Genomic DNA, 19,960 nt, shown 5'->3' on the forward strand with positions numbered 1-19,960 from the left:
AAAAACAGATTTAAAGTACTTGACTCGCTGCTGTCCTCATTCCAAACCACACAATTGGACCCAAGTGAATTGCTATTAGAATTGATGCTTTCAGGGGAGACAATAGCTTCTAATTGGCAGACAGAAGCCACTTTGTAAGAAAGCACGGGTCTTCAGTTTAAGAAATAATTGACAAGTCTGAGTGAATGAGTCAGGCTCTTCTTAGAACTTTAAGGCTGACCTCGCTGATCTTATGACAATCCCCACCCCACAAAGCCCAAAGCAGAAACCTCTCAAACTGGCATCAGGCCCAATGCCTTCTCCTTATAAAACTACTTCCAACCGATTTACTGAAATCTAACTACCCATCCAAATCACTCAGGGTCGTAGGGTCAATCATGCAGATTCCTGACCTCCTTCCCTCCATCCAGACACTGCCACAAGAGCCTGTGTGGCAAGATCTCACGGAGGAGTTGTTTTCAGACCAGCAGGTCCCAACAGGGAGTCACTCGGTTCACCCGCACATTGTTTAAATGTAAACACGTAAGACTGGAATCTACATAAAATGAAATTAGCCTGCTAACACTGGTGTTCTTCCGACTTGATTCTGCATGCATGTGCCATGTTTTAGGGTCACATTACACAGTTTGCTTGTCCTCTGACCGCCACCTTGATGGAGTACAAAGTGCTGGGATTAAGGCTACCAATACCTGGCCTCTCTAGACTTTTTTAATTTAAGATTTATTTACATATGTATGCCTGAATCCATGTCTGCACACCAGATGACATTACAGATGGTTGTGAGCCACCATGTGGGTACTGGAAACTGAACTCAGAACTTCTGGAAGAGCAGCCAGTTCTTTTAAACACTGAAACATCTCTCCAACCCCTATCTAGACTTTTTAATACTGAGAACTAAATCAAAGGCTGGGAAAACCAGCCTTTTGAAATGCTTTTCATCCACACACTGCTATCCAGCTGCTTCAGAAGGAAGCCTCCATATAGCACTGAGCATTGTAGTCTACATAGCATTGCCGTGAAAGCTTACCTATTTACCTCACCTTCCTGCCATGCTGAACACGGCTGTGACGTCACAGCACTAGTTCTTGAGTCCCCGTGTTTCTTCAAGTAATTCTACAAGTGTAGGCTCCAAACTGCCTCCCAGACCTCCCAGATTAACGAGCCCTCATCCTCTTCTTACAGGGAAGTTTTGAACTGCTTCCCTTCCTCTCAAGATCTGATGCAGCATCTAGAAGTGGGCCCCAAGATGGTGTATTTTAAGCTCCAAGATGCTTAAGTCTTGAAGCAATTACTGTAGATTACTAAAAGGTCGGAGCCCTTTCCAGTGAGCTCCAAGAGGAAACGGAGCTCTTCTCTTTATACTTCTGTTTGAGGCTGCCCTCTCATCACAGCCCTCTCTCACAAACACAGAAAGGGCTGCGCGGCTGCTCTTTCAGTTCATTCAGAACTCTGAACAATAAACGAACTCCGGGAGTTTCCAGTAGCTTTTATTGGAAAAGTCTAGGAAAAGGTCCAGAAGGCATTTCTGAGCAAACAGCAACCCAGCAAAGAGTCATGGTATGTGTAACACACCACAGACCAAGAAGGTTGGAGTTCCTGAAACAAACAGCGTGGTCACAAAGTGGCCCCAGAGTCAACAGGTAAGCCCTGCTGTTCAGGTAAGAACAGTCCTGGAGGCTCGCGTCACTGGGGATGAGTAGAAAGGCAGGGAACTCCCCACTGCAGCAGCACGGCTATGTCTCCAGCTCCTCTCTCTGGGTCTACGCTGGTTCCACTTAGGACAGGCGGCGTCAGAGGACATGGTCATCAGGATGGTAGAGCTCGCTCATCAGCCGGTATATATAGGATGGTGCATTCCCACCAATGTTGGAGATAAAGAGAGTAATGAGCTCGGGGGGCACGTAGTCAAACACGGGACAGTGAACGCTGACCTTCTCCAGAATGTCCCCTGCAAGACAATCACGTGCTAGAGATGAAACTGAGGCCCTACTCTAAGTAGCACAGAAGGTCTAAGTTCAATAATGCAGGCATGCCAGAAAGCTGTGGCAAAATCAAACTGGGCGAGACGACTCCCACCCCAGATTCTCATGCTTAACATTTTCCAACGGTTGAGTCAGGTAGACTGCAAGTGTGAGCACAGCCAGGGCTGCTGTCTCAAACCAAAACATTCCAGCAACAGTAAACCAAGCTCTCGGCTGACTTTTCACAGCACTTGAAATAGATTTCAGACTTGGGACTGGAGCAATGGCTCACTGGTTAAGGGTACTAGCTGCTCTTCCAGAGGACCCGGGGTTGACTTCTGCCACCACATGGCAGCTCACAACCACTTGTAACTCCAGTTCCAAGGGATCCAATGTCCTTTTCCGGCTCTGAGGGCACCAGACTTTATGTAGTGCACAGATAAACATGCAGGAAAAACACCCATTGTAATTTTTTTTTTTTAAATTCAAGATTACAACCTTAAAGGCCCAGTCTTTCTCCACCAACCACACTAACTATAATTTGAACCACTCTCCAGCCATCTCCAACAGGCCAAACACACTTGGATCTCATGCCTTGTACCATCCCTGGAAAGCTTCCCAAATCTTCACAGGATAGCGTCCATTCAGTGAGGACTCCTGCAATGTCCCCTCATGGGGATCCTTCACTAGTCTTAGATATAGTCCTAGCTTCATTGTGTTTCCTTCCTAAAGCATGCCGGGAGCCAACATTTCCTTGCTGTCAGCTACAGTGGAAGGAGCCTGTGCAAACAGGGCTCCAGCGTCTCCTTACTTTATTTCCTGGACTTAGATAGTGACTGCATGACAGGCATTTCTTTTCTTTTCCTTAGTTTTCTGATAGTGTCTCATCCTGTATCTCTGGCTGGCCCTAGACTCACTATATAGATAAGACTAGGATGGTCTTGAATTTGTGGTGCTCCTCCTGACGCCCCCACCTGCTGCGATTATGAGTGCCGCCACACCTGGCTTTAAAAACTGTCTGAATGAAAGGATGGAATTATCCAGCTTCCGAGAAGGGTCAGGACAACAGGCAGGGTTCTGCGCTCACAGGAGCTACACAACCGACTGGCCTGCTGACAAGGCTGTGGGCTCACGGAGCAGAGTGACTGCCCTCAGGAGAGGCCGGAGATGCAGGCCCCCTCCCCGCAAACGGGCATATAGGCTAGAGGTGAGTTGTGATTTCAGATCTTGCTGCTTTAGGCAGCCAATTCATCAAAATGATTACTTATAGCAACTTAAGATGGTTCACACAACCAAGTAACTAAAAGTCCCCCCCCCCTCTCTCTCACACACACACACACACACACACACACACACACACACACACACACACCCTGTACCTTCTGTGAAAGGAAGGACTTCTTCAGGAGCCACAAACTTGTGAAATGAATCTTCTTCACTGGGGAACTAGGAAAAATAAAAATTTTGTTTGTTTTGTTTTTTGAGCCAGGGTTTCTCTGTATAACCTGGCTGTCCTGGAACTTGCTTTGTAGACCAGGCTGGCCTCGAACTCACAGAGATCTACCTGCCTCTGCTTTCCAAGAGCTGGGATAAAAGGCGTGCACCATCATTGCCCAGCTATACAAATATTTTTTAAAGAGATTCAGCAATTCCACTCAGAGACATGTAGACAAGACGTAGAGAAATGCATGGACCACAGAAGTTTTATATCTAACTGCTTAGCATTATTTTCAGAAACTAAAAGGTAGACCTAACTCAAATATCTACCGACACATACATGGTTAGTTAGGGTCTGGAGAGATGGCCCAGTGGTTAAGAGCACTTACTATTCTTGCAGAGGACCTGGGTTTGATTCCCAGCACCCACACAGCAGTTCAAAATCATCCGAATTCCCATTCCAGGGAATCTGAGGCCCTTTTCTGATCTCCCTGGGCACTAGACATGCATGTGGTGCACAGAAATACATGCATGCAAAAACCTCATACACTTACAAATTTTAAAAATCTAAATCTACATAAATGGTAAATTAAACTGTGGTATGTTTTCATGAAGACCTCTCAGTAGGCTGTTCCCAAGCAGACAGTTTCTGTCACTATCACTGACTCTTCATTTAACTGCTGATGTTCAGGCTGCAAAGGAAGGCGCTGAATGGATTCTATGATCCTAGTTTCAATGTACCTGCCATGTTCAGAAGTGTTTGGAGGCAACGGACTGTAGTGAGTGGTAACTGGACACAAGGGCCTTTCTCTGTCGCGTGTTAGCCTAACATTATTGGTAATAGGTTAAAACTACCAATTCTGTTCATGGCTCAAACCATTAAGCAAGGAACAGATCAAAAAGAAAATCTAGCGTAAGCTGAGGGCCAGAGTTCAAGCCTACAACTGACTTCCTTCTCTGTTGGCGACCAGCTAGAGACAAATGGCATACCTGTGGAGAAAGCTTGAACATGGGCGCACACACGATGAGTGGGGTGGAGTGGTGTTTTGCTGCCAGTGCCAGAGTGTGAGTTCCTGCCACAGCCCTCAGGGAGCCGTTTGCCAGGATAGTCTTCGTACCAATGATCACCTTTGGAAGGAGAGGAGACATGAGCCATGCTGGAGTGGAGTTCTAACATGCCCTTTGGCTGCATGTTCAGGCCTCTACCTTAGCATCTGGAGGGCTCACAGGCCATAGAGGGAAAGGAGCCTCCTAGGCTCAAGCCGAGACTACCAAGTTCTAGTTTTGCCAAACATGGCATGGGATGGGAAGCTGCAACACCTCCGGTTCTTTCCCCATCTTTCTTGGAAATCTATCTGGAGCACCTCCCAGGAAACCAAGAGCCTGTCATTTCCCACCCACCCTGGCCACACCCTGAGCATAAGTGGGAACCCAGAGCGAAGCCCCCACAGCCAACACTCATAGCTCAGTTCTACTCCATTCTCCTCAATGCCATAGCCATACTTAGAGGCTATTGAGGACCAGTGACGTGGGTGAGAGGGAACAAGTCCAGCGGACAGATTATAAGTGCCTAAGTGCACACTTTCGAAGAGTGATGGAAACCTCCTCTCGCCATGGACCTCACAAGACAACAAGAAGAAATCAGTACTCTAGAAGCAGAACTTCTGAATTCATCTCAGTGACTTCAGTGCCACCCACCTTGTTGACTCTTGACATAACAGCAAAAATGGCAGCATCGGTCATGACAGTTGTCTCGATGTTTGCTTTGGACAAATTGATGGCCATTTCATGACCCTGAAACAGGAGGGAAAGGCTGATGCTGGAGAGAGTAAGAAGTGAGGAGAGCTCTCAAATGTAACCGGAACTGGAAGACTCTGTCATCTGTCTGTGATGTGCACAGCCTGGTAAGCCATAGGGACGCTAATAAACAGAGCAGCTGCAAAACTGGAAACACAGCTGCTTACACAACCAAGCTGGCAAGAGGGCTCCCGACTTGTTTTATAACACTGGACATCCTGTGCATTTCCTTCTTGAGACCTATTATTTACTTAAGGATTGAGTGAGATCAAATCAAACACCAGCCATCCCCAAGGTCATAAATGCCCTACTGACTCCTAGGAGACTCAGCAACACTAGGCTTTCTTAAACTAATACTTAAAAATATCTATAGCAACTTGAAAATCCTTAACAATCCTTTGTTTTTTGGTGGTTTTTGCTTGTTTAGACAGGTTCTCACTATGTAGCTCTTGGCTGGCCTAGACTTCATTAATTAGACCAGACTAAACTGGCCTCACAGTCACAGAGAGCCGCCTGCTTCTGCCTCCCCAGTGCTGGGACTAAAGACCTTGCTACTGTGCCTGATTTACTTGTTCTTTCTTTTGAGACAGGGTCTTTAGGTAGCCCTGGCTGTCCTGGAAGAACTCATTCTGTAGACCAGGCTGTCCTTGAACTCACAGAGATCCATTTGCTTCTGTCTCCTGAGGGCTAGGATAAAGGTGTGTGACACTGGAGCTGGAATGATTTACTTTCTTTTTCTGTTTTTGTTTTTCGAGACAGGGTCTCTCTGTGTAGCTCTGGCTGTCCTGGAACTCGTTCTGTAGACCAGGCTGTCCTTGAACTCACAGAGATCCACCTGCCTCTGCCTCCCCAGTGCTGGGATTAAAGAAATGCACCACAACCGCCCGGCTTCTCTTTACCTTTTCTACGTAACTCCAGTAACCCCTCTTACCTGACAGAAAGGAGCACACTCTGCAACAATGACATGGAACTTCCTCTTCCGGGCTGCCTCTTTAAGGAAGGCCTCCACTGTTCTAGAATAGCCGATGGTCATGATCACCTCATTGGAGTGGATATGCTCCAGAGCCTGGGCTGCAATGTTCTCCGTTGTGCCTTCTGCAAGAACAGTTTGCAAGGGAATGGAAACTGCCCTGCTTTGTCCCAGATAGGCACAGTAATTTCAGAAGGGGCCCGCCCTTCTTATCTACTGCCCACCCGGCAGACCTGGTCACCAGGGTTCACAGGCTCAAACTGGAGCATCCTAACCTTTGAGAAGCCGCACTCCTGCAGGGTGCTCTACCTCCACGCCTCAGCCTGCCCTGTCTCCCAGCAGCGCTCCTGTTCATCCGCACGCCTCGCCGTCTACACTAGCTCCCTGCAGCTGCTCTAGATGGGAAATCCTGAAGTGCTACCTGGAGAGCAAACAGATCTGCCCTTGACAGAACTCTTCCTCCAAAAGGTGGCAACAGCACCTCCTTTAGGGAGGTGGGGGTGGGGGCAAAAGAAAGCAGAGGAGCTTGAGAGTGGAAGTTTGGGGCACAGATGGTACTTGGTTTGTTTGTAAATCCTCCTTTTAAAATTTTTTTATCTTTAGTTATTTTTATTGCATGAATGTTCTGCCTGTATGTATGTCTGTTTGCCTTGTGTGTGCCCAGTCCTTGCAGAGGTCAAAAGAGGGCATCAGAGCCTCTGAAACAGGAGTTACAGGTGGCTGTTAGCCACTGTGTGGATGCTGGGAATTGAACCTGGGGACTCTACATGAGCCATCTTTCCAGCCCCAGTACTTAGTTTTTTAATCTTTGAAGAATTGATTACAACAACAATCTGCAAGTAAGGATGGAGGTGGTGTGTGTGTGTAAATTCACGGAGGGGTGGGTAAGGTGGCTCAGTGGGTAAATGGGTAAATGTGCTTGCTGGTCAACCCTGGAAACCTGAGTTCCATCCCTAGACTCCACATAAAGGTGGGTGGAGAGAACTCCACCAAGTTCTCCTCTGACCTCCACATGAGCCATGGCACACATGCGCTCCCTTCCCATCGAAGCACACATACACAATAAGGTTTTTTTTTTTTTTTTTTTTTTTTGTAAAGACAGGATGAAGTTTACTGAGGACTTCACCTTCTGTTTTTGAAACGCTGGGAATTAAACCCAGGGCTTCAAGTATGATACTCTTCCACCGAGCTTCATCCCCAGCAAGTTCATTTGCTTCAAAATTAAAAATGACCTGCCCTAATAGAAATCTCCATCACAATCGACTTTTAAAAGAGCGGGCCTGTCCTGAAAGATGTTACTATTTACTATAGTACTGGTGTTACCAGATGGAGAACAAACTCTGGAAACCGGAGGACTGGTAATCTCGCCCGACTCTGTCAATGGACCATCTCTGGGGGCTTGTTTCCTTATCTACCTGCGACCTATCTCGTCCACTTGGTGATCTCTTACCCAGCTCCACTAGCAGCTCATTAATGGCCTCAACGATGTTGGACTTTAGTGGGGCATAATGGAAGCTGAAATCCTCGCTCAGGCCACCGGATGTCAAAAGTTTGTGCAGGGACTCCTGCTGATCGCTCTCGTCAGTGCGCCCGTGCAGTCTAAGGAGGCAACAAGACCCAAGGGTGTGGGTGTGGGAAAGGGTGATCAGGGAGCAACCGGAGCAGCCCCAACAGAAGCTCCAGAGGGCATGGTGTTTAAAAAAAAATAAAAAGCCCTAGATCCCACCCAGACCCCACCCCGGCCTGAACCTGACCTGCCATACTCCTCCCGGATGATCTTGAGGACTCTCCTCACCATGTTACCCACGGTAGTCTCGGAGGGCTGCGCGGTCGTCATCCTCTTGCCTTCTCGGCGGATCAACTCCATCAGCTCCCCTGCAACCCAAGAGGGACAGGATGAGCGGGGCAGGCGAACCGGGAGACCGGGGGAGAGTCTCAGCTTCAGAAGGGGAAGGAGGCAGAGCAGAGGGAGGCTGGGTTTGCCGCACCCGCGTTGCTCCAGCGGTGGTCCATGATGAGCCGGCGCAGCAGCCCCAGGGTCTCCCGAGCCATGTCCTCCGAGCTGCGCTGCCCGCCGCCTCGCTTCAGAGTCTCCACGAAGCCCTCTATCCTCCCGGACAACTCCGAGCCCTTCGCCGCGGCACTCGGCATCTTCACCACAATCTCCCAACCTGCTGAAACCTCGACTGCCAAACCACAGCGTTTCACTTCCGGGGCGAGAGAGGTCGACTTCCGTTCAGGGAGGCATGCTTGAGTTTGATCTCCGTAAGCCCGCCCACCCTGCTGCTGGGACCAATCACAAACGAGCTACAGCGGCGCTGGGCGTGTCGCCGGGAAGTGACGGCTGGAAGCGGCCTCTTGGAAGTCTGCGCGCCGATCGGGGCTGCGGTACAGACGCAAGCCGGTCCGGTTGCTATGGGAATAGCGAGTGGTGATCCCGCCCTGCGACCAGGAGGAGTTGCCTTCCTCTTTCCTGACCCGGTGTCGGGGTTTCCTCCTGTTGCTTTGTAGACGCCGTGAGTGCGCGTCAAGGGCTCCGGGCACCCAGAAAAGTGCTGTCACAAGACGTGATGTGGTGTGCCTCTTTCAGATAGCTTCCATTCCCCACCGACATTAACTTTCTTTCGCCCCCTTGGTGCAAGGAATTGAATTTAGGAACTAAGAGGTGCTAGGTAAGCGCCCCACCATTAAGCTATCCTATCTATTCCTAGCGCTTTTGTTGTTGTTTTGTTTGTATATCGCCGGCCTAGGAAGCAGTCACTAAGAGCTAATAGGACACCAAAAATGGTGACCTCTGGAGTACATACAATGTAGTAAGCGCTCCGTTGAACCCAAGCTTGCTAGGTATCGATTGCTGTGTGTAAGATGACTTACAGCTACTCAGTGAGATGGGTTCTCTTACCCTCAGTTCTGCACATTGAGAATCTCAGTTTAAGCAGTTAGGGAAAAGGTGAGGCTGTGCTTAAAATCCAGGGTCATCGTCTGAACCCAAAGTCTGTAATTAGAATCTCTTAAGATAAACTCCCCAAAAGTGAATCTTCCAAGCTTTTAAGACTTTCCTTACAAGAGACAGATTTTTTTTACAGAGAGATTATGTCAGTATCAAAATCATGCAAAGATAGTGCAAGAATTAGCCTGTCATTAACCAAAAAAAGCCGCAACAAATTATTAATGCATACATTAAAAAGAGTAAGTACTTGTAATCCCTAAATAGCATATTGTTTAATTTGCTTGTCTTTAATGTATCTGAAAACAAGCTCAAAACTTATGTCAGGATGTGTAAAAGCATAATGTAATTTTTACAACTTGCCTTCTTCATTCAGTATAACATTACTAAAATTCACCCTTTCTTGCCCTGCTACACAGTATTATACAGTGTGCTGTGCAAAAATCTAGCCACTCATTTTTCTTGAGACATCTTGGTTGTTTCCAGCCTGTGGGAAAGGGATAAATAAATTCAGCCTCTAAATACTCTTGTGCATATGTTCGCATTACTATATCTGGAACATCACAAGTTGTACAAATGTTTACCTTCCCAAATAAATCAAGTTTCCACGCTGGTCAAAGGAGTGTGTGCTGCTCCTAGCAACGTTTGACATGCTTGTCAACACATGCTATAGCAAGTAGATATAAAAAAGATTCTTCCGCATCGTTTTAATGGGCATTTTCTTGCTCACCAGTGATGCTCGTGGTTTTTCACATTTATTACCCTGTGTTTTGCTCATTGTGATAGCTTGCATAGGCAACCATATGCAACTGTGTTTCTCAAAAGTTCGTTTGCTGAAGGCTCAGTGTTTAGTGTGATGGTATTGGGAGGTGGTGTGTTGTCTGCGTGCATGTTTGTACAGCACAGTGAGTCACGGTGGCGGGTGTGTAGCATTTCTCAGTTTAAGAAAGGGCATATGGGGACCTGATGCCCTTGATGGTTGTGAGCTGCCATGTGGGTGCTGGGAATCAGACCCCAGTCTTCTGAAAGAGCAACCAGTGTTCTTTAACTGAGACATGGCTACACGTCTGTCCCAGTGTCTCGCCCATACCATGCATGGGATTAAAAACACAAACCACAACTCTGGGCTCCATGTCTGATCTGAATGGAGTTTTCTGTCATTTTCAGCCCAAAGTTCCCGATAGTAGGTATTTATAGAGAATTTGTGGGCTATGTTTCTGTGTTAAAGACATGAACTGCTTCACTGACACAAGGGTCACAATGCTGTGGGGAACTTTGCCTCTATTTTTTCCAGAGAGCATTAGACATACCTTTCAACAGGATCATTTTGAAAGACAAAGGATCTTCCAATGTCCACTCCTTCTCTCTGATCCTCATGGCATGTTTACAAACTTTCCTTCCTTTTACGTGTGTGTGTGTGCGCGCGCGCGCGTGTGTTGTGTTTGAGTGGGCATGTGTATGGAGATGCACATGTGCGGATGTGTGTGCATGTGTGTGCGTGTGTGTGTGCATGTGTGTGCGTGTGAAAGCCAGAGGCTGACAATGGGGATCTCCCTTAGTCCCTCACAACCTTATTTTTGAGACTGGATGTCTCATTGATCTGGTTACTTGCTGGCCAATGAGCTCCAAGGATTCACCGGATCCTCCTTACTGCCCGCCCCTTTCTCAGCCCTGAAATTACATAGGTGCACCCGTGGTGCGCGTGGTGCCTGGCTTTCATAGAGTGCTGGAGAGCCAGCTCAGGGCTTTATACTTGCAAGGCAAGCGCTTTATCAAACAAGGCACTTCCTCAGCCCTGGAATTTATCTCAAACAAATAATCAGAAAGATCACAATTAATAATTCACAATAATCTTTCCACTCATTTATAACACGAAAAGAAACAAAACTGGCAAAGACACTTGCCAAACAAGCCTGATGACCTGAGTTGGTCACTGGACCACATAAAAGCGGAGGAGAGAGCTGATTCCATAACGTGACCATCTAATATCCACATGCATATTGTGGCATGTGCATGGCCTACTCTCTACATCCCACACACAAAATGCAAATCAAGAGGTTAATTTAGAACATTATTGTATATTCAATGGAATATTGTGTTTTAATAATGGGGCCAGGAAGCATCAGTGGAAAAAGCACTTGACACAGAGACAGATATTGGGGTTCAACCTGAAGATCATAAAAGCAAAGCAGCAAGCCACTGACTCTTACCTCTACCTCAGATCAAAAATGTTTTTGTTTTTTTTGTTTTTGTTTGTTTTTTCGAGACAGGGTTTCTCTGTAGTTTTGGAGCCTGTCCTGGACCTAGCTCTTGTAGACCAGGCTCGTCTCGAACTCACAGAGATTCACCTGCCTCTGCCTCCCGAGTGCTGGGATTAAAGGCGTGCGCCACCACCGCCCGGCCTCAGATCAAAAATGAACGAGATTCTGTCTCCACAAATCCTGAAGACTCCACAGCCCACACCACACACGCCACCAAGTTCCTGTCTCTTCCCCCTTATATTCCTCTCTCTGCCCAGCCATATTGTTCCTGTCTCCACTTCCCTAGTGCTGGGATCACTTTTGTGTGGGCTTTGCTCTCTGATCTTCAGGCAAGCTTTATTTATTAAAACACAAATAATATATCACATTTCCCCCCTTTTGTCTAAAATAAAAAAGAACGCTATAACTAATGTAAGAAAAACTTATAGACAATAAGTACAATAACTATATACAATATACAGGTAATAAATACATCAGCAATCTTTAGTCCATTTACATTTGATGAATTCAGAGAAAATACTCCATATCTATCCTATTTTGTGAGTTCAAAGTCTTGTACCTAATTTACTTTCTATCATAACTTGCTTTCTGCATCTGGTACACAAGGAAAACTATAACTATAGTTATCTACCCTTCAACCTCCTCAGAGACCCAAGAAGGAAATAATATTAACTGAGTAAACAGGAAGTACAAGCAAGCAACTTCCAAAAATTGTGAGTAATGACAGAAACATCTGGCTGCCTGGACAGTCACCCAAAGTTCCTCTGCAACATTGGGGAATCCATCTTTGGCCTACAGACCTAGCATATCTGACAGACTTTTCTGTGAAGCAGGATATTCTGAAGGGCTGCCCCTCCTTGTCTTGCCAGTGTTTGGCAGTCACTGTCTTTTGTGTCCTGCCTTTCCAATTAGAACAGCATACTGACAGTAGTTGAGGCAGGGGCATTTTCTTTCCCAGTGGCTTACTTTTGCCACAAAGAAAGTAAACTCCATGTGGAGTTTCTTCAATACCCATTATCTTTTCTGAAGTAGATTGGTGCTGCCATGAGAAGGCATGTCTCATTGTCATAAAAAAGAGCCTATGTTATGAAATTATCTTAAATCCCCATATTCTGTAGATCTGTGAAATGTTTGAATATGGCCTTTCTATTTGAAATATGTCTCTGACCTTGAAAACATTCCTAATATGACTACAAGTCCTATTATAATAGGTGATTAACTACTAACTTGCATTTCCTTATTATCCTAAACAGTTGGTAATAATTTTCAAGGACTAGAAATTTTCATGACATTGTTAAATAAGTTGTATAGGTATAATAACTTGAACAAGAGTAGATGTGTTTATAGCATGTTTTAGCAAAATTAATTTCAAATTTGTATCAGTATACAAAATTTGTGTACAATATACCAAAGTCTAATCCAATGTAAAACATTTTAAACTAGTAGTTGCTTTCTAAATAATCCCCCTTTTTATCTTATCACATCTATATTCTCCCTTTTCTCTTTTCAGAATTGAATCTGCCTACCCTTTTATCCTGTCACATCCTCCTTTTTTCTTCTCAAAGCAAGAACCTTGAATTGAATTTCCTTTGTTTAGCTTTTTACACAACTTGTAACCAATCCCCCAAACAATGACAAATATCTATAACCCAATGAAAGACCAAAACCACCCACCCCACCTCTTGGGAATGTGGGTGTTATGTTCTTAAACTTACTTTGTGCTGTCTGAGGGTGATGGCATCTTTAAGGGATCCTGAAAAGAAAAAATTGGGTTAATTGTCAAGTCCTGGGAGAGGAGACTGTATCATTTGTTATCCAGTCTCTGCATAATGGGAAAGGGCAGGGTTCAGAGTAGTCTGTTACGCTGGATCGTCTCAGCTAGCCACCTCGAAACTGCTCTGAGCAGTTTGTAGTCCAAAGCCGATCTTTAGGTGGTGTTTTTCAGTTTAGCAGTGCTACAGTCCTAGAGAAATCATCCTTGTGGGGCCCCATCCTCCTTTTGGAGACTTCAAAGGTCATTATTAGGCTCATGGTTCCCCACAGAAAACTGATGGAGACTCAAAGCCAAAATCATGTAAAGAAAGGTATATGAAACCTTTTTCTAGAATTAGTTAGTACTCTATATGTTCATTAATATCATGACAAAAAGTTTAAATATATATAGTAATCTTATAAATTATATTCCTTAAGAAAAGCTGCTAAATAATTTTTATGGTATCCATAGCTTTTCTTCTGTGAAAACAAAAGCAAAACCCCTTCTCTAATGAAACATATGTCCTGGTTTCCATTCTGAGGTCAGTACATCTTTAACATATACTGACTAATTTAATTTTTTAGTTTTTTTCTACTACTATCCAGTGTTTCTCTACAGCTGCTGTTCCTTTCTCATTAGCATTTAGAAAATTTAAAGTTATTAAAGTATTATGCAGTCTATTTCTATGGTTATTTATCATCCTTTTCTTTTGATTTAGCATGTCCTTAGAGTTCTGTTTGATCTTTCTATAACTGCTTGACCTGTAGGATTATGCAGTATACCTGTAATATGCTTTACAATATAATGAGCAAAAAAACATTTAATTTTCTTAGAGACATATGTTTGAGGACTGTTTATCATTATTTAAACCTTTACTATTGACATAATGTTTTTTATGAAATTCTGAGGTCTTCAGCACATTTCCAAGCAATAATTTATCAATTTTTGCATTACCTTGTGCTATGGGACCTGGCAGACCCATATGGGATCAGATGTGTGATATGTATATGAGGTGATTCCTATTCTTGATTATATCTTGTAACTGAATAAATAATGAAGTCAATTCTGTATAATCTGCTATAAATTTGGCAGTTTTAATACGTAAAACAACTCTTTTGGCATATTGTGAGTTGGTAACTATGTTGAGATGTTCTTTTTTTTTTTTTTTTTTTTTGGTTTTTCGAGACAGGGTTTCTCTGTGGCTTTGGAGCCTGTCCTGGAACTAGCTCTTGTAGACCAGGCTGGTCTCGAACTCACAGAGATTCACCTGCCTCTGCCTCCCGAGTGCTGGGATTAAAGGTGTGCGCCACCACCGCCCGGCTGAGATGTTCTTTAAAGTTCCTTAGTACCATGAGAATAGCATATAATTCTGACTTTGGACAGAATAATAAGGGCTTTGTTCCACTTTACTTAAATCATCTGATTTGTAACCTGCCCTTCCTGATTTATTTTTATCAGTATAGAATGTAGGGGATCCAGTTATTGATGTGCCAAGTACAATGCGGGAGAAGGGTCCAATTAGCTCTCTTTATAAGTTGATTTTTCTTTCTTTTGTGATAGTTGTTGTTAATCTCTCCCAAAAATTGCTACAAACTCTGTGCCAGGGTTCACTTTCTTCCCATAATTTGTCAATTTCATCATTATTAAAAGGTACCATAATTTCTGCTGGGTCTATTCATACTAATTTACAAAATCTCAATTTTTCTTTTAGAATTAACTCAGAGACATTTTCCACATAAGTTTTTAATTTTTTACTCAGTTTATGTGGAAAAATATGCATTCTAAGACAATATATTCCCTCTATATTTCTATAGGATAATGTTTGGAGGGTAATATGACCAGAATGCAGTCAAGATTCAGATCCATACAATCCACATGTGCTGTCTCTAATTTCTCTTCAATCAAAACCAATTCTCTCTCAGCTTCAGCTGATAATTCTCTGGGACTATTTCAACCCTTATCACCATCTAAGGTTCCGTTTAAATTAACCAGTTCACCATGTTTTATCCCAGTAGTGCTCCATAGATGGGAAATGTCTCCTAGAGATCTTTGGAGGTCATTAAGAGTCTGCAACCGATTTCTCCTAATTTGCACCTTTTGAGGTCTAATTTTCTGTAAACCTATTTTATAGGCTAAATAATTAATAAAATCTCCTATTAGTATTTTTTTCAGGAGCAATTTGTAATCCTTAGCAAGGCAAAATTTTCTTTACTTCTTCAAACATTCTAAAGTATCTTCATGTGAATCAGACAGTAAGATGTCATTCATGTAATGACAAACTATAGATTGAAGAAATTGCTTATGTATTATTTCCAGTGGCACAGGGTGGGCTATTTAACATTACCTTGTGGGAGAATCTTCCATTAATATCTCTTAGCAGGCTGAGAATTATTATAAATAGGCACTGTGAAGGCAAATTTTTCTCTGTCTTTTTATTGTAACTGTATACTGAAGAAATAATCTTTAATGTCAATAACTATAAGAGGCCATCCATTAGACAATAGAGAAGGCAGAGGAATGCCAGCATTCTCCTTTTTTTTTTTTTTTTTTTTTTTTTTTTTTTTTTTTTTTTTGGCTTTTTGAGACAGGGTTTCTCTGTGTTGCTTTGGCGCCTGTCCCAGAACTAGACCAGGCTGGTCTCAAACTCAGATCCGCCTGCCTCTGCCTCCCAAGTGCTCGGATTAAAGGCGTGCACCACCACTTCCTGGCAGCATTCTCTATTTTTCTAGATTTCTTTTTATCAACAAATACAGGAGACTTACAAGGGCTGGATTATTCTTCAATATGCTGAGCATTTATTTACTTCTATACCAGCTGTTTTAAAGCCTGTAGTTTCTCTGATGTTATAGGTCACTGCTTAAATTAACTCTTGCAGGTTTGTCTGTCAACCATTTTAAAGTAGGGCCATTGATGTCTTTGAAATATTATAAACTATTTGCCCAGTTCTTGTACAACCTGAATGGTCAGTGACTGTTTATATAATACCTTGTAATATTTTTTCCAGAAGCATATGTTAATTTATGGTCTGTTTCTAAGATTAGGGGAATATTAATCTGAGTATTCCATTGCTATAACAAATCATGGCCTCACAAATTCAACGCTGTGTTAGCCACATATGGTTTTAATCTTCCTCTCTGTCCTTCTAGCTCTATACATTCAACCCATCTCACAGTCTGCTTTGCCTGAGATAAAGTTCCAGTTCCTAAAAACTGAACATTTACAACCTGAAAAGGCCAATTTGGATGCCAAGATTCTGATGAAATTGTTGTTACAACTGCATCTGTATCGACCAGACCTTCATTGACAATGTCATTTATTTGTATTTTTAATTTTGGTCTTTGTTCATTTATGGAAGTTTGCCAAAGTATTCAATTTCTGGTTTCTGCTGAATTTTTTGTTCTCTCTTCTATAGATATTCTATTATTGAGAGCAGCATAGTTTCTTAGAATAGTAATTAGGCTCTTTTTGTTTTGTTTTGTTTTTTGAGATAGGGTTTTTCCATGTGACAGTCCTAGCTGTCCTAGAACTAGCTCTTGTAGACCAGGCTGGCCTCATATTCACAGAGATCCGCCTGCCTCTGCCTCCCAAGTGCTGGGATTAAAGGCGTGCGTCACCACCACCCGGCTGGCATTAGTTTCTTTAATTGCTCTGGGAAGGAGTTTACTCTACAATGGCAGGAAATGCCTGAACTGATTTGGCATAGGGGCCTGCAAAAGGCCTCTCATGGACTTTCCTGATGGCAAAGGATTACCTTGAATATCCCTAGTTAAACTATATTCATTAGTCCAATGCCTGCCTTTGCCACACCTGAATAATCCAGAAGAGAGGGGTGTTCTAAATGGATTATTCTTAGAAAAACATTGTTTCTAGGAATACCCTGTTTACAATCCCTTATAAGGTGACCTTTTTGGCCATGATTGAAACATGTGGCATTTCTATTTTTCCTCAAACCGCTGGAAATCACCTCTCCTATCCATTTATCATCATGGTCATGAGATTCAATATTAATTGTATCAAGGTGCTGACCTTGACATTAATGGCCTAATTATCCTTCTGTATCAAGAATTAGCATTTTCAGAGATTCAATTATTATTTGTCTAGCTTCGGAATTTGGTATCATTTATTTACTGATGAAGTTAATCTTTGTAAGAAATTCGTAAAGGTGTCCTTTGGGCCCTGTATAATGAATCAGTTTTCATTCCTATTTCTCCAATTCTGTCCCAAGGATTCAAAGCTTCTGTGAGGCATAAATCCAGGGTGAGGTCATCATATACATATTGCCTTTCTATAGTCAAATAATTTCTTCTCCAAGAATTTGATCTTGGGAGATTTTCACACCGCTAGCTTTACTCTTCAATAATCTTAGCTTCTTCTCAGAACCACATACTCCATTGAAATTATGGACCAGTCTCTAAAACACCTTTAACTAAATATAACCAGTCTTTAGGGATAATTCTATTACAAACTGACCACGCGTTTAACATTTGCTTCACTAAAGGTGAATGCATGCCATATGAGACAATTGCTTCTTTGAATCTCGTTAAGTCTAGCATTGGCACAAGAATCCAGTTAGCTATAACAGAGCATCTGCCATTTAGCTATTCCTGTAAAGTTCCTGGATATATTAAGGTTGGTTGTCCGAAAACCTTAGGCTATTCCTCTCTATTCTTATAATGCAATGCTGAAATTGGTTCTCCATGAAATTCCTCTGTCTGGATTTGATTATCTATGTTATCTATTTTATTAATTTTTTCTAAGGTTTGTATCTTAGCATTCAGATTAGCCAACTTTTTTAGTGATAAAACAAAAATGATAACACTGACAATGTTTACAATTGGCATTACATAAATCCCATCTAAATTAGATAGCCTCTCATTTAATTGTTCCATTTTCAAACTGTCCAGCATATTACTATACAGGGACCCAAACCCTCCATTGTAATGGTTTTTCCCATTTTTTAATGTGGGTAAAAAAAAAACTCTCTCTTTTAACTTATTCCTCCCTTTAAGAATTACCAATTGTCTTACCAAATCTACCAGCAATGTTGATGAAGATGTGAGGCTTATTGCTGCTGTGTAGAACAGTAAAAGCCTGACTGGATTTCAAGGTAGCCACCTAGTTTGGCAGCAACCCAAGAAGGGGATTCAGGGAGAGCCCACCAGGGAGAAAAAAGAAAAACCTAGCCAGTAGGGCAGTGACTCTGGCCATATATAGCTCTGGCCTATGCCAGTGGCTCTAAAATCACAGGCAAACAGTTGTTTTTTTGTGTGTGTGTGAATTCATAACCCAAACTTTGGGTGGCAGTTGTAGGTAGAATAATGAGAAACCAGATGTAGACACTGGAATTCAGCCTGGAGGTCAGCACAGCAGCCAGTCACTGACTCTTACCTCGACCTCAAACAAAAATGGGTGATGTACCCAGTTGGTAGAGCATGGGACTCTTAATCCTAGGAGCATGGGTTTGTGCCCCACATTGGGTACCATTTTGTAAACGGAGACTACTCATTTGTTTACCAGCCTCCCAGACCCAAATAATTACACAGAAACTATATTAATTACAACACTGTTTGACCAATGGCTCAAGAATATTCCTGGCTAACTCTTATATCTTAAATTAACCAATTTCTATCGATCTGTGTATTGCCACGAGGCTGTGAGTTACCATTAGGGTTCTGGCATCTCTCTCCTTCAGCAGCTACATGGTATCTCCCTGTCTCTGCCTACTCTTTCTCTCTCTCTCTTTCTCTCTCTGTTTAGATTTTCCACCTGAGTTTACTCTGCTAAGCCATTGGCCGAAACAGCTTTATTCATTAACCAATTAAAGCTCACATATACAGAAGAATATCCCACATCAGGGTGAAAGCCTGTCTCCATGAATCCTGAAACTTCACACACTCCACACACCATGGAGTTCCTGTCTCTTCCCCTTATAGTCCTCTCTCTGCCCAGTCATATCGCTCTGTCTCCACCTCCCTAGTGCTAGGGTTAAAGGCTGGGATCCCAAGTGCCGGGATCACCTTTGTGTGAGTCCTGTTTCTCTTTTAGACAGATTCAATCTAACGTAGCCCATGGTGGCCTTGAACTCACAGAGATCCATCTACCTCTGCCTCCTGATTCCCAGGATTAAAGGTGTGTGCCACTACTCCCTGGCCTGTATGACTGACTATTATGGCTGATTTGCTTTCTGATATTCAGGCAAGCTTTATTTATTAAAACACAAATAATATACCCTTATACCTGTGTTTGGATCTCCAGAGCCACTGTGAAAGCTGATGCAGTGGAAGGTGCATCTGTAACCCCAGTGCACCTAGGGAATGGGAGGTAGAGTCAGGGAATCTCCAGGAATTCATGGGCAGCTAGCCTGAGTTATTCAAGAGTAAAGAGATGATGTCTCAAAAAACAAACAAACAAACAAACAAACAAACAATGTGGAAATGCAAAGCTTGATACCCAAAGGTCCAAAGGCTATCCCTATTTTCACACAGAAATACATCTCTCTCATACACAAACACAATGAGTAACATCAGAAATACTTAATAAGAACTCTTGACAGCACATTAAGTTTTAAAGGAAGTTTGCATATATGCAATCACTCGTTTTGTTTTTTAGATGGTTCTCATGTATATCATACTGATCTCAAACTCACTATGCAGCTGCTGCTGGCCTTGAACTCCTCATCTTCTCCCTCCCTTTTATGTGTGCTGGGGTTAGAGGCGTGCATTATCGTGCCCCTTGCTGCACCTACACACTCCTGAAAATATTTTGGAAAAACTAAAATGGACTTACATGACTCAGTGACTGAGCTTTGGTCCTTTAGAGAAAGAATGTCATATC

General features: G+C 43.2%; 1 protein-coding gene across 1 annotated transcript; it reads right to left on the bottom strand.

The window, feature by feature from the left end:
* Positions 1–1,472: 1,472 nt before the first annotated feature.
* Positions 1,473–8,372, bottom strand: Eif2b2 (eukaryotic translation initiation factor 2B subunit beta). Its single transcript, XM_057782642.1, has 8 exons — positions 8,154–8,372; positions 7,920–8,040; positions 7,616–7,764; positions 6,127–6,290; positions 5,097–5,192; positions 4,389–4,526; positions 3,341–3,407; positions 1,473–1,948 (listed from the first exon to the last, which is right to left on the bottom strand). Exons 1-8 carry the CDS (start codon positions 8,314–8,316, stop codon positions 1,791–1,793), a joined length of 1,056 nt encoding a protein of 351 aa, XP_057638625.1. The 5' UTR covers positions 8,317–8,372; the 3' UTR covers positions 1,473–1,790.
* Between the last annotated feature and the right edge of the window lie 11,588 nt (positions 8,373–19,960).

This window comes from Chionomys nivalis, chromosome 10 (genome assembly GCF_950005125.1).
Source record: "Chionomys nivalis chromosome 10, mChiNiv1.1, whole genome shotgun sequence".
Classification (NCBI taxonomy): Eukaryota; Metazoa; Chordata; class Mammalia; order Rodentia; family Cricetidae; genus Chionomys; species Chionomys nivalis.

Bases quoted from the DNA above. Each gene is read 5' to 3' on its own strand.
- Eif2b2 (XM_057782642.1), bottom strand. From the start codon at position 8,316: ATGCCGAGTGCCGCGGCGAAGGGCTCGGAGTTGTCCGGGAGGATAGAG. The intron at 8,041-8,153 runs GTGCGGCAAACC...CTTGGGTTGCAG, and splicing joins CCACCGCTGGAGCAACGCGG to GGGAGCTGATGGAGTTGATC. The intron at 1,949-3,340 runs GTACAGGGTGTG...ATTGTCTTGCAG, and splicing joins AGTCCTTCCTTTCACAGAAG to GGGACATTCTGGAGAAGGTC.